We start from the raw sequence: 15,735 nt of genomic DNA, 5'->3' as shown, positions 1-15,735 counted from the left end.
TTCTGAAGATCTTTTTATGTATTTATAACTGTGTAGCAAGCCTTCGTGCAATACCTGCCTCCACCCAACCTCCCAATCATCTTCTCTTAGGGATTGTAATTAGATAATCACAAACACAAAACAAGATAGGAAACCATATACATTAAAAAGGGACTGACAGAGAGTCTACCTGCCACCTACCTGCAACCCACCTACCTACCCGCACATAACTACCCTGTATAGGCACAAGTTTACATTTCAACGAATGTGGGCTGAAACGAGCCCTAGTGCATCCACCCTACCTACTATAGGTTTAAGGAAGGTTTAAGGAACTAGGTAGGAAATACTTACCCAATACTAGAACTTCCACTCGGTCCTCATTTTTGCCCTCCAAGTCATCGGATGTAACAACGAGACAGTAATAGAGGCCACTGTCTCCCCACTGCATATTTCCAAACTGGAGGTCGGCATCTGAAACCCAACAACAAAAAGGGTGTAAGGGAGAGAAATACAAATTAGGGTGCTCACCCAACATCTGATGCATCTTAAGAGGGGATCTAAAGCTAAATATAAATTCATGTAAACCTTCTTAGAGTGCTCCTGATTTTTTTAGATTGTTTCTCAGATATTCAAGGTTTTAGACTACAGTCTTTCAGAGCTGCTGTGTCAAAAAGCCCAGGGTTAAGTATAAAAGTATATATAGTGAATAAAGTACCCCCTCTTGTAAAATATAAGGATATTAGAAGTTACCGAGGAGTTTCATGACCATATAAAAGTACGAGGCCAAAGGCCGAGTGTTTTTATACAGGTCATGGAACTCCGAGGTAACTTATAATATCCTCATATTTTGCAACTGGGGGTACTTTATTTATTATAATACACAAATTTCAGTGAGTCATGTGACAGAAATGACATCAGAACTCACCGTTTATAACTGATGACATCAGAACTCACCGTTTATAAGGATATAATTTACAAGATATTCATGGCTTTTGTGTATTATATAGTGAATAAAGTACCCCCTTTTGTAAAATATAAGGATATTAAAAGTTACCGAGGAGTTTCATGACCATATAAAAACACGAGGCCGAAGGCCGAGTGTTTTTATACAGGTCATGGAACTCCGAGGTAACTTCTAATATCCTCATATTTTACAACTGGGGGTACTTTATTTATTATAATACACACGTTTCAGTGAGTCATGTGACAGAAATGACATCAGAACTCACCGTTTATAACTGATGACATCACTACTCACCGTTTATAAGGATATAATTTACAAGATATTCATGGCTTTTGTGTATTATATATATATAATACACAAAAGCCATGAATATCCTGTAAATTATATCCTTATAAACGGTGAGTAGTGATGTCATCAGTTATAAACGGTGAGTAGTGATGTAATTTCTGTCACATGACTCACTAAAATTTGTGTATTATAATTAATAAAGTACCCCCAGTTGTAAAATATGAGGATATTATAAGTTACCTCGGAGTTCCATGACCTGTATAAAAACACTCGGCCTTCGGCCTCGTGTTTTTATATGGTCATGAAACTCCTCGGTAACTTATAATATCCTTATATTTTACAAGAGGGGGTACTTTATTCACTATATAATTTACATTAATTTGGTATTGAGGATTAAATGCCCTTTATTGGCTCCCAGCACTACGGACCCGACCTTGTTAGTTAGACAATAAAGAAGCTTTAAAACCTCACATCTAAGAGGGAGGTGGTTACTGTATATTAGAGTTAGTTGTTCAATTTCTGTAGGTGGAGATAAGTGGGAATATTCTCAGCAATGTAGTACAGATATGGGACCTGTTATCCAGAATGCTTGGGTTACTTAGGTTACTTGGGCTTTACTTAAAGAGGTTGTTCACCTTTGAGATAACTGTTAGCATGATGTAGAGGGTGGCATTCTGAGACAATTTGTAATTTGTTTTCATTTGTTATTATTGAAGGTTTTTGAGTTATTTAGCTTTTTATTCAGCCGCTCTTCAATTTACATCTTAACCATTCTGGTAACTAGGTTCCAAATTCCCCTAGCAACCATGCATTGTTTTGAATCAGAGACTGGAATATGAATAGGAGAGGTCTGAATAGAAAGATGAGGAATAAAAAGTAACAATAACAATACATTTGTAGCCTTACAGAGCATTTGTTTTTTAGAAGGGGTCAGCGACCCCCATTTGGAAGCTGGAAAGAGTCAGAAGAAAAAGGCAAGTAACTATAAAACTATAAAATAAATAATGAAAACCAATTGATACGTTGCTTAGAATTGGCCATTCTATTACATAATAAAAGTTACCTTGAACGACCCCTTTAAGCTTTACATTATGAGACATAATGGTCCAAGGTTACTCCATAAAAGGTATAATAAATAGTCTATTATTATTCTGAAAATCTTTTTATGTATTTATAACAGTGTAGCAAGTCTTCGTGCAATACCTGCCTCCCCCCAACCTCCCAATCATCTTCTCTAAGGGACTTTATTTAGATAATCACAAAAACAAAATAAGATTCGAGACCATGTACATGGGGGACTTGTTATCCAGAATGCTTGGAACCTGGGGTTTTCCGAATAAGGGGTCTTTACGTAATTTGGATTTTTATACCTTAAGTATAGAATTTTTTTTAAAGGAGACATATAGGATAAATGAAAAAAACCCTAATTTTGTAGGCGATTATGAGTAATATATGGTGTTGCTTTAATCCTATTTATCTTATTTTATTTTTAAAAATAGCCCCTTTATTGGAGCTCCCTATAGATATTCTCTGGTCCCTGTCTGTGTTTCAAATGAGGGGTGGGTGTGTCCTTATGGTTCCTGCCAGAAGCACAGTAGGAGGGGGACAGCCAATCACAGCCCTGCAGTCACACAAGCACAGACAGGCTTCAGTTCCCTATCAGGTCCTGCTAGCTGCTGATTGGTTCCTGTCCTACAGTGCAGTGAGCTGAGTGCACAGCCTGGGAATTCAGGGAGCAGCAAGTGGAAGAGAAGGGAGGGATTATTAGAGTTTTTGCAGAAATATTCAATAAATCAGCCTGAAACACTACTTTTTTAAGCACAATTCTTCTAAATCTAAATGAGTATAAAGCACTGGAACGTTCTTATTTTTTATAGAAAATGTCTCCCTTAAAATTATATAGGCATGCACCGAATCCACTTTTTTGGATTCGGCCGAACCCCTGAATCCTTTGTGAAAGATTCGGCTGAATACCAAACCGAATCCAAATTAGGGATGGGAAGGGGAAAAGATTTTTTACTTCCTTGTTTTCTGACAAAAAGTCACGCAGTTTCCCTCCCCGCACCTAATTTGCATATGCAAATTAGGATTCGGTTCGGCCGGGCAGAAGGATTCGGCTGAATCCGAATCCTGTTGAAAAAGGCAGAATCCTGGCCAAATCCCGAACCGAATCCTGGATTCGGTGCATCCCTAAAATTATAATTATTTGATAAAAATGGAGTCTATGGCCTTTATGTAATGTGGAGTTTTCTGGACAACGGTTTTCCAGATAACGGATCCCATTCCTGTATGTAAAGGAATTAATATGACTATAGGGACTTGTTGGGGTTTTTCTGTTTATAGGAAAATACTTTATATAGCGCTGGCTACTGCAAAATATTACAATTTGTTTTTAATCTTTCATTTTTCAATATTTTTGCATGGAAATAAGAAGGCAGGAGCTCACTTGGACACCTTGATCCATGAAATTCCATGTGAAATCTATTAGATGCACCTAATGCTACTCAGCACTTTGCATTTCCCCTGCTGTTTCCCAATTCCATTAGACTGTGCAGGGCCCTCTGTCTTCAATAATGCCCAATAAATATCAATGAAGAATATAATCTATAATAAACAAGGCTTCATTCATGGAAATAATTGTGTTGAACCGCAGGCTAATACTGGGCAAGTGCTAAACTCCATAACCCCAGTGTTCATGTCCCATCATACACTTCCTAGCTGAGAATACTGAGTGCTTTTATTTAACACTGGATCAGACACAGAACCTTTGTGCGTCTCTGTGCAGCCCAACACAAGCCAATAGACCCAATTACTCCAACCTGCGTAATATAAATATATTATACATTCGATTTAGTGCAGGGGCAGGAGATGTAAAAGCCACTGACACCCGTCTAAATTGAAGACCAATGGGACATGGAGGAACAAATGTAACAAATTGAACAAATTGGAACAAACGAAAGTGAAAAGCAGGGAAATGTGGTGAGAGAGGAGCAAGAGAGATAAAGACAGATCAGCTATGAAAGTAACCGTTGTGTATCCAGCAAGTATTTAGTAATCCAAGCACATTTCCAATGTACATAATATACATACAGGTATGGGAATGTTATCTAGAATGTTTGGGACCTGGGGCTTTCCGTATTATGGATCTTTCCGTAATTTGGATGTTCATAACTTTAAGTCTACTAGAAAATCACTGAAACATTATATAAACCCAATTGTTTTGGATCAAGTATAAGGTACTGTTTCATTATTATTACAACCAAAAAACAAGGTCACTTTTAAAAATGTGGATTATTTCAATAGAATGAAGTCTATGGGAGATGGTTTTTCCGAAGTTTAGAGCTTTCTGGATAACGGGTTTCCGGATAACAGATGCCACACACTGCATTTTATATATTTTTTAGTCACCCTATAGTACCCCCTCCAAATCAGATTGAGTGTCCTAGAGAAGTGCAGTGATTTAAGCTGGCCACACACGGGGCAGTTTATTGGCCTGGGTGTTGGGCCCTCCAACGGGCTTCCCTGAACGATATCTGGCCAAAAGTTGGCCAAATGTTGATCTGACAGGGTTAAAAATTCCGTTGTTCGTTGATGCGGTCACGCAATCTGACCGCCCGTATTGCCTGAATTATGATCCGATCATTGAGTCCTAGGGCCCACGATCGGATCAGCCCTATATCGGCCACCTCAATGTGGGCATTTCAGGGAGAGATTCGCTCGTTTGGAGAAATCGCCAAACGAGCGGATCTCTACGTAAAAGGCCACGTTTAGGCCCTCTAGTCAATGGTCTGCCTCGTTGTGCCCCTTCAATTAGAGCTCTGTCTCCGGTTCCTGCCCTACCTCTACCCCAATTAAGATGTGCAACCTTTCTGGAAAAAAGTCAGTATCCCTATCTCTGTTGTACATCTTCTTTACAGATAACATTGCCATCTACTCTCATTTTACCAATCAGGTTGCTCCTCTTGTCTATATGAAGTTGAAGGGTTCAAGCAGAGACATGTAGAGGCTGAGGCAACCTGGAGTGTTATAGGGCCGGTGATATGTTTTCAATATAAACCTTATAATAACTTCAGCTCATAAAACTTGTATTGAGTTAAACATATTAGGACTAATTAACATATATTTCAAGGCCAAATCACACTCTTCAAAAAAGGAAAGTTAATGGTTTCTACACAAGACCTGAAATCTGGAGATCAGTGCATTCAAAGCATCATTATGCAATATGGAAGCTCCGTTAATGAAAGTTCACTAGAGCTGACAGTAGAGAGTAGACATACACATACAGGTATTTGCTTCTGCTGCAGTGTAACCTTTTGGGTCTTTGTGCCTTTAAAAAATATGCTGTTACACAATGACAATGCAAACATTAGTATTTATACATTATTGCACTGAAGTGCTACTGTACATCTAGGAGGAGTTCCACTAACTTGGTTTTTAATTTGGAGAGAGTGGGAGCTTGACATATGTTGGGTAGGAGGGATTTTATGGAATAAGGAGCAAAATGCTTAAAGGAGAACTAAAGCCTAACTAAAGAAGTAGCTAGAAATGTTGTACATGATGTTTTGTGCTTCTGTACCAGCCCAAGGCAACCACAGCCCTTTAGCAGTAAAGATCTGTGTCTCCAAAGATGCCCCAGTAGCTCCCCATCTTCTTTTCTGCTGATTCACTGCACATGCTCTGTGCTGCTGTCACTTACTGAGCTTAGGGAGCCACTCACAATATACAGTACACATAGAATAGAAATGTCACAATATAAGGCTGATTAGTAATTAATACACATAATTACTACATGGCAGCACAGAAACCAGTGCAATTAGCATCAGAATTGAATAATCAGCAAACCTGTAGCATCAGCTTATATTACAGCCAGGGAAGCTCATTTTCTGCTGGATAATTAGTGACGAGCCCTAAGCTTAGCTTCTCAACAGCCAATCAGAGCCCACTGAGCATGTGAGTGTCACAGACACTTTCCAAGATGGTGACCCCCTGTGACAAGTTTGAAGTCCTGAATCATTGCTGCTATTGACAAGCTCAAACTTTAGCCTCGTGCAATAAGTTCACTATATAAAATAGGACATTTTTAGCCACATTCATTTTTAGGGTTTAGTTCTCCTTTAAAGACGTACTGACAATAAACCTCAATAAACGAATATATTTCTATTGCAGGAGACATTGCTCTATAATAAAAAATGACCGGGACATGGACTGGAGGGTGGGGGCACCATGAACAGAACTTCATCAGGTTCGGCTGTATTTGTAACATACTGTCAATTTCATAATGTCATGGATACGGTTGAGGCTCAGTTTTTACAGAGAGGTGCTTAATAGCCGTCTTAAGGTAACCCCTAGCAACCTTTCTGCTTTTATTGCCATTATTATACTGGATGCTGATATTTGCTTGGTTGCTATGGGTTACTGAAAACAGATCTTCAGCACCTGTGTTAATAAATGACTACCAAGTAAAATAAAATGCTACTGAATACCCTTATACAGCTACCCATTGAGAACAATAGGGGACAGATTTATCAAGGGTCGAATTTAAAATTAAAAAAACGTTGAAATTCGAATGAAAAAAGACCAAACTAAATTTATTAAAAAAAATCGATGTTTTTTTTTCCGGGTGAATAGGCCGTTTTCGTTCTAAATTGGAATCGTTCGAATCAAAGTAACATCATATTTAATTTAAAGTATTTAAAAAAAAAACATTGATTTTTCAAAGTCTACTAAATGACACCAAATTGCTTTTAGGAGTTCCCCCATAGGCTAAAACAGCAATTTGGCAGGTTTTCGATGGTGAATGGACGAAGTCGAATTTTTAAAGAGACAGAACATGATAAATTTCGACATTAGAATTTTTTTCAAATTCGAATCAAATTTGGACTATTCCCTAATTGAAGAACACAAAAAATAGCTCGAAAATCGGATATTTTAAATTGGAATTTTTTGCTGATGCCGGTCCAGAAATAGTAAAAGCTTGGGGGAGGGGGCTGTTCCTGTATATAATTAAGAAAAGGGGGAAATTCTGTTGGAAGAACCGTTGGCAGAAATACTTCGCTGCCATTAACTGGATAATTAGCATCAGTAGATCCACCTCTTGGGATCTATTATGCCCCATTATTTATTAATATTAATAATAATAAGTACTAAATACTGCATTTGGGCCCCAGTAATGGTAGAACCCAGTTTGGATGCATCCTGAGCTCTCCAATGACGGCAGTTTTGTCAATGAATCTATTTGAGTAAATAAAATTCTAATTAATGACCCTGACATTCAAAGCACTTCATAACTCTGCCCCTCCCTACATCTTTGAACTCATCTCTATATTCTCACCCAACCACTTACTATGCTCCTCTACTGACCTGCTCCTCAACTCTTCTCTCATTACCTCCTCACATGCTCACATTCAAAACTTTGCAAGGGCTGCACCTCTCCTCTGGAACTCTCTACCACAGTCTGTCCCACTTTTTCCCAACCTTTCTGCTTTCAAAAGATCTATTATACTCACTTATTTAGAGAAGCCTACCCTCACTCTGTTTAGCAACCAAATGTAATACCATATGCTACATCTCTCACCTGCTGATTTCTGTTCTCACCCACTCCCACACATTGCATCGTATTCCCTTCCCCTTTAGATTGTAAGCTCTTTTGCACAGGGCCCCCCTGGGCCCCACCCACACTAGCGCCCAAGCCCCATCCCAGATCCCACCCACACCAACCAAGCCCCACTCCATCCCCCCAAAGACCACACAGACATCAGCGCTAAAAAAGTAACCTCCCCATACGCAAGTTATAAAAAGCTATTGTACCTTTTGTACCAGTACTGGTTGTAATGTATGTAACTCTGTATGTTCTATGTATGCATACCTCTCAACATTTTGGAAATAGAAAGACAGAGAAAAAGATTTTCTGGTCACACTTCCTAATAACCATGTTCATTTTAACAAAATTTGAATTGAAAGTTTGAACACATTTCTGTGTTTTTTATGTGTTATTACAGTTTTGCTAAAGAAGGTGAATTGCCCTTTAAGATGCAAGTCACAGTTTACCCAAGAGACCTGCTTATCTTAAATTGTTACAATTTCTTCATCTTAAATGTTACAAATGTATCTATGTGCAACTGTCATGTAGTGCTGTGAGGGTCGGGATTTCCCCGACCCGCACCCAACCCTAACCCGCCCTCCCTTAGCCTGCGCCAGCCTGCATGTGACTTCCGGGTTGCTTTTATAGACCCGCCCCGCTGATGACATCACAAAAGAGGTGAGGCGAGCACATGCAGCGTCTATAAAAGACGAACACAGAAGCCGGCATTTGACGGTGGCGGCCGGGATGAGCAGGAGAAGAGCTCAACCCGTCCACCACCAGCGAGGAAGAGTGCGAGCTCAGCCCACACATCACTGCTGTCATGTGTTCTTGGACTCTCTGCCAAAAGCCAATTAGGTTTTAGAAACTTTGTATCTTTTTCTGGCTGTTCAGTGCAGGAGATCAAAGAGAAAGTCGGGACATTGCAGTAACAATCCGGGACTGTGGGTTGAGATGTCAAAATCGGGACTGTCCCATGAAAAACTGGACAGTTGGGAGGTATGGGTATGTAATTCATGTGATTTCTTTGTATAAACGCATTTATTTGAAAGCGCTGAACAATATGTAAAAAAAATACATGTTAATAATAATATTAATAATAATAATAATATGTGCAACACACAAGACTAATTACCTTTCACAATGGTGATATCTCTTCCTTTGTAGAAGTCCCCCAATGTCACCGTAGATCCCTGCTTGGAGGCCACAGTCCGAACGGTTCTGCTGCCATCTGCACAGTCCAGGTACTGATTGCCCGTCGCTCCCTTGCCCGGGATTTTACCAATGCCCAGAGCTTCCTCCATACGATCCAGACAGAAGGATTTGTATCTCCACTGGATCATGACGGGCTGAGTAGAAGATGTCGCATACTGGCAACGTAATAACACTGACTGGAAGAGCATCACCACCTTCTTGTGTTCAGGCATCGTCACCTTGATCCCGTAGGTCATAGCTATGGACGGCCAAACACATAGACAATACGTGTTAATACATGCACAGTGACGTCACAATGACACTCATTAACACCCATGTTCCTTCTTCTTAATCTTATGTATTTCATGTATGTTTAGGTGTTTCTCATATTTCTTGCTCCATGGCCTACAGCTGAAGTTCCCAACTTTGGGATTGACTGCCCTACAGTGGCCTGAATCAGTGGATGGTGAGGGTAGTGTTCAGTTTTAAAGTCATTATGTTTTTAGTCATGTTTACATTGTATTTTATCACCTATATGGAAACAAATTTCTTTTCTTGGATCATTCTAGTGTGTCATAAACCCAAAAATGGGAGAAGCTACTGCCCCAAACAGAATGGCTGAAGACTTAAGGTGGCCATGCAGATTAAAGCTGTCATCAATATCAGTCCTTTAGACCAATATCTGTCTGTGTGTGGGGGCTTCCAATGGGTCCCCCCCGACTGATATCAGAGCAAAAATCGGCCAGATATCAATCGGGCAAGTTTGATTGTTTTCTTCGATCCAGGACCACAGTGGCTAGTTGATGCGGTCCTGCAACCCATCGCGCCCAAGGCCGAACGTTTGGATCAACCTGATATCGCCCTGCCTTTAGTGGGCATATGGGGTTAAGATCCGCTCGTTTGGCGACCTTAAGGGGGTTATTTATCAACGGACAAGTTTGTGAAGTTTTTTATAGCTTGAATAAACTCACAACTGGAATGTTTTCTTATTTATGAAAAAACCTGAATGTAAAAAAAGATCAAACCAGTGCAATTCGGAACAAAACTAGAAAACGCTAAGTGATTGCGTTATCGGTGAAAAAAAAACTGAGAGTGCTCGAATTTATCGAGTTTTCAAGCAAAAACCACCAAAAAAACCCGGAACATCATGAAGGCTACAAACACTTTCAAATGGTTCAAGGGACCATTGACTTTAACATGACCTGGAGTATTTTTGGATACAAGCTATTTGCAGCTTCGGGGCTAAAAAAAACTACCCTCTAAAACATCAACAACTTTTTTTGGGAAAACACAACTTGACCCTTGATAAATCTGCCTCTAAGAGAAGGCCATTAGAAACACAGCAAACACAATTCACAGTACAGGTATGGGATCTGCTATTTGGAAACCTCTTATCCAGAAAGCTCAAAATTACAGAAAGACCGCTTCCCATAGACTCCTTTTTATCCAAAAAATCCAAATTTTTAAAAATGATTTCCTTTTTCTGTGTAATAATAAAACAGTAGCTTTTACTTGATCCCAACTAAGATATAATTAATCCTTATTGGAAGCAAAACCAGCCTATTGGGTTTATTTAATGTTTATATGATTTTCTAATAGCTTTAATCCAATTTACAGAAAGATCAATTATCCAGAAAACCCCAGGTCCCGAGCATTCTGGATAACAGGTCCCACACCTGTACTTGTAACATTTCCTTATATACTTTAAACTGTTTTTTAAAGTAACAAATAATCACCAGGCCCTATGTAATCTTCTGTTAAGGGCTGAATTAAAGGGGAAATGTAAATGGTGTAATACCGGTGTCCCTATTAACAGTGTAAGATATTTATTAGCATAACCATCTGTTTCATTAGAGACACAAATAGCAAGTCATTAATAGGCAGTGAGGGGTGACCCTGCGGTGATCACTGAGTGAATATAATGTCTGTGCTGGAGGGACGGGAACTACCAACATGTTTCCCAATGAGACGATTTCTCTAACAGTTTCTGTCACACCGGGGCCCCTCTGTAATGTTCCCTGGCAAGGAAACAGCTTGATTGAACAGACGCTGTTAACCTCCTGCTGAGCATTCTGGGAGTCTTAGGGTTTAGGAAGTCAATCAATTAGTGTGGGGGGAGGTGAACTCACAGTCCTCATAGTCACAGACCCCTAAATTGCATTTCCTTGGCAGGTTCCAAGCCAGCAAAATATAGGTGCTACCCTGCTGCACCCCCTATTCCTGCCTCTCATCCACCTTAGTGGGCGCAGTTATTCATACTGAACCTCCCAATATTTTTCCATTAGAGAAGGAAAGATATGGAGGCATTTTATTACCAATAGATTAGCTGCAATAGTGCAAGCTATAACACTATATTTATTCTGTAGAATGTTTCACCATACCTGAGTAACCTGTTTGTTTAGGATAGCAGCTGCCATATTAGCTTGGTGTGACATCACTTCCTACCGGAGTCTCTACCTGCTCTCATAGCTCTGGGCTCAGGTTACAGCAGAGATGGGAGAAGTAAACTGAGCATGCTCAAGCCCTAGCCCTGGAGGTTTCAGCTGAAAACAGGAAGTCTGATACAGAAGCCCATGAGTACACAATAGAAGGAAAGAAATGTGCTGTTTCTTTTGACAGAGGACTCAGAGCAGCATTACTTTGAGGGTTTACTGGTGTATTTATATAGACCTTTCTGATAAAGCTTACTTACTTTTAAACTTTCCTTCTCCTTTAAGTCATCACATGCCCATTTAGGGTTGCCACCTTTTGGCCCATCTAAATGCAGGCAGAGGGCAGGACCATGATGCAACATGGATGGGGCTGTGACATCAGGGGCAGGGCTATGATGTGGCAATAGGATATTGGCTGATCACCGTGTCAATCATAGAGGATCCTGTCCGGTGTTCCTAATTTGGTAAACCAGACAGGCAGTTTTGACCTGGACAGTCCTTCAAAGAACCGGACTTTCCGGGTCAAAACTGGACAGGTGACAACCCTACGCCCAGTCTACCCCCCATTACACCCCATTACACCGGGCCACTTCCCAGTCTACAAATGGCTCCAGCAAGTCGGCTTTATGTAGGAGTAGGTTGGGAGGAAAGGGGGTCTCTGGGCTATTACTCAAGAGCATATTATGTTATTGAGAATTATTTTACCTCTTTCGAACGATTCGAACGATTTTTAGCCATCGATCAAAGGATTTTTATTCAATGCCAAAAACTTTAAAAAATGCACTGGCGTTTAAGGGCAGAGACACACGCTCAGATTCAGGGAGATTTAGTTTCCCAGCGACAAATCTTCTCTTCTTCGTGCGACTGACCTCCTGGAACTGCCTCTTGCTGGCATTAAATAAAGCCAATAGGTTGGTTTTGCCTCCAATAAGGATTAATTATATCTTAGTTGGGATCAAGTACAATCGACTGTTTTATTATTACACAGAAAAAAGAAATCATTTTTAAACATTTGGATTATTTGGATAAAATGGAGTCTATGGGAGACGGCATTTCCGTAATTTGGAACTTTCTGGATAACGGGTTTCCGGATAAATATCTAAGCCTTATGAGAGCAAATTGTCTTAAAGGGCACCAATCATGACCAAAATCATTTACTAAGTAAATACACTATGTGAAAGTTCAAGAAATCCGATTTTTAAAACAGTTAGAATTGTTTGTATAATGTAAATGATCAGCTCACTATTCCTTCTGCAAGATCTCCCCTATCTCCCCTGCAGTTCTAGCTGAGGCAGCCATATTGGATTTCACTGGCTCCTCCTACCTATATCTTCCCAGCCAACTGCAGCTCTGAAATCTCGCACATGCTCAGTTCAAATTCCTTGTTTGCTTATCAACCCATCTAATCTATTTTCAAATCAGCCAAACCTGTGTGTTAGCTGCTGTTCAAGTAGTGCTGCCACCTGCTGGAAGTTAGCAGGTGGCAGCACTTCTAGTGGATACTTCTAGTGGAGGAGTTTACTAAAACAAGGCATTCTGGGTAGAATACTCAAAGCAGTGTTACAATCTGAGCATGCTCCTGAAATTTGCACATTAGAGTCTCTGTTAGAGTCTCAATATGGCCTCCCTCAGTGAAAGAACCCATTTGACAAAGTAAGGGATTTTTTTTAAAACCTGCAGTTTTTTCAAAAAACTATATATGTAGTTTGATTAAACGTGTTTAGCTTGTACTGGTCAGATTGTTAATATGTGTTTGATTTTGGCTGTGATAGGTGCCCTTTAAGATACATTTTAGCTTTTCTTCATGCCAGAAAGGTTTGCGGATCTCCGTGCCAAGAGGTTGCTTAATATTCAGCCCGTCCCTCTTTACCAGGTTCCCCGTGACCTGAGAATAAATGTCTCCCCTCCCAATTGACATTGCAGTTAATTCCAGTCATCATTTCTGGACTGCGGCACAGAGGAAGCTTTTATTCCCTTTGTGCTCCAATAAAAGGAATATGCGCACGGCCGTGTCACAGTGATTGTTGCAAAAGGGGCAAAAGGGGAAAAAAGGCGAAGTTCTGAAAGCCAACGCCGACCTTCGAAGATAAACTGGCATCGTTCCCTTTCGCGGGAAGCGGCATAACAACTTAATTGCCTTAAAAGCCCAAAGACTTTTTTATTCAAGATAATTTAATGGCTTATTAGAAACGCACTCGCTTTCATTTCTTAAATCCAGTTACGCTTGTCCTTTAGGAACAACGACGAGAAAAATGTAGTGGGAGGTATAAACAAAGGGTATAGAGACAGTATAATCTTCCATTGTGTCCAATGTGTATTCACAAAAATGTTCTACCAATAGAGAGCGCTACTGCTGCGAATGCATTACATCAACAGCGCAGCTTAAAGGGATAGTGTCATGGGAATTTTTTTTCAAAATACATCATTTAATAGTGCTGCTCCAGCAGAATTCTGCACTGAAATACATTTTTCCAAAGAGCAAACAGAAATCTGACATGGGGCTAGACATATTGTCAGTTTCCCAGCTGCCCCCAGTCATGTGACTTGTGCTTTGACAAACTTCAGTCACTCTTTACTGCTGTACTGCAAGTTGGAGTGATATCACCCCCTCCCTTTTCCCCCCCAGCAGCCAAACAAAAGAACAATGGGAAGGTAACCAGATAGCAGCTCCCTAACACAAGATAACAGCTGCCTGGTAGATCTAAGAACAACACTCAATAGTAAAATCCAAGTCCCACTGAGACACATTCAGTTACATTGAGTAGGATAAACAACAGCCTGCCAGAAAGCAGTTCCATCCTAAAGTGCTGGCTCTTTCTGAAAGCACATGACCAGGTAAAATGACCTTTAAAGGGGAAACTGCAAGTGTCCAGTATATATTCCTAAAAATATTGAAAGCATTACCTGTGTGTCCCTTTCTGTGCTACTGGTACTATAGAAGAAGTCAGTTCTCCAGTTGGAGGCCTGCACATGTCCAATTTTTAAAACCTGGATCTGACCCAGACCAGCAACCTGCATTTGGACCTGAAATACGCGTTTTACCTGTTGGACCCTCCACTATTGGACTGGCCCACCGGGATACCAGGAAATCTCAGGTGGGCCCAGGTGTCAGTGGGTCTCTTGTGTCTAACCATTTGGCCTATTTCATGGCCATTCCCTATTTCTTTATGGGAACAAAGAGGCTAAATAATGGAAGAATAGAGAATAGTATGTAGAGAAAAGAGACTAGGAGAATAAAGAGGTTGAGTGAGGAGAGGAGGTGAAATAATTTGGAAGGTGAGCCCCTGGCACCCCAGCCCGACACTGAGACCCGCTACCCAACATAACTTTCAACTGCCTTACTCGCAAGCCAACCACTACCCAATGACTACAATTAAACTGGAAATACTGTTGGTGCAAACAGAAAGTGGTATCATAATCAGTGGCAGGCCAAAAAAAAAAAACATGGGGGAAAAAACGTTTAAAGAAGTAAAACTTGCTTATGAGGAGACTCATGATCTGACCTGTAACCCACAGACCCACTGACTGGCACCAACACCCTCATCCACAAGTCTGACGGGCAAAGTGCAAGTTACCTGCTTTTTTGTGGGTAATGTTTGGGTGCCCAACCCAAGTCTACCTCCAGGTCTGCTAATCAGCTTCTCCTGTCGTGTTTTCAAAGTCCAAACCACCAGGACAGAGAACAGAAACAGACAGACAGACACTGCTTCACCATAGAAATCACATTTACAAATAACTTGAAAACCAGTGAAAATGTGGAATGAATTTACATTGGATATATATTGCAATTTTATTTTGGGTTGGGTTTACATACCCTTTAAGTATATGCAACTCTGTGGAGTCAGTGTGGAAGGGTCTAAATTCAAGCTCCTCCCATATACTCTGTGTTGCCTGCGCTCTCAGGAACAAATAACCCAGAAAAAGGTCTATAAGGTCTTTAATGACTGTTTCAATAATAAAATAAATCAATAAAAACGTCAGGTTGTCGGAAAAACAACTGACAAAGAACATTGCGATTATCAGCGACCCACAGAGATCAAAAGGGTCAATTATGAACACAAAGGGGCCGATTCACCAAGGGTCGAATATCGAGGGTTAATTAACCCTCGATATTCGACTGGGAATTAAAATCCTTCAACTTCAAATATCGAAGTCGAAGGATTTTAGCGCAAATAGTTCGATCTAACGGTCGAAGGATTATTCCTTCGTTCGAACAATTAAATCCTTCGAATCGAACGATTCAAAGGATTTAAATCCAACGATCGAAGGAATATCCTTCGATCAAAAAAACTTAGGAA

At 40.3% G+C, this 15,735-nt stretch overlaps 1 protein-coding gene across 4 annotated transcripts in view; it reads right to left on the bottom strand.

Annotated features, from left to right (window-relative positions):
- The window catches only part of LOC108707828 (immunoglobulin-like domain-containing receptor 2), a 157,202-nt gene that overhangs the window by 75,688 nt on the left and 65,779 nt on the right, over positions 1 to 15,735 (bottom strand). For all 4 annotated transcript variants that reach the window (XM_018245849.2, XM_041581429.1, XM_018245848.2 and 1 more), the window contains exons 2-3: positions 8,947 to 9,264; positions 331 to 450 (exon numbers count right to left, since the gene is read on the bottom strand). In XM_018245849.2, the coding sequence (XP_018101338.2) occupies positions 331 to 450; positions 8,947 to 9,264 (438 nt within the window). The remainder of the gene's footprint in view (positions 1 to 330; positions 451 to 8,946; positions 9,265 to 15,735) is intronic.

Source organism: Xenopus laevis, chromosome 2L, assembly GCF_017654675.1.
Source record: "Xenopus laevis strain J_2021 chromosome 2L, Xenopus_laevis_v10.1, whole genome shotgun sequence".
In the NCBI taxonomy this organism is placed as follows: Eukaryota; Metazoa; Chordata; class Amphibia; order Anura; family Pipidae; genus Xenopus; species Xenopus laevis.
Note: the sequence above shows the minus strand (reverse complement) of the source record. Positions and strands in the feature narration are given on the sequence as shown.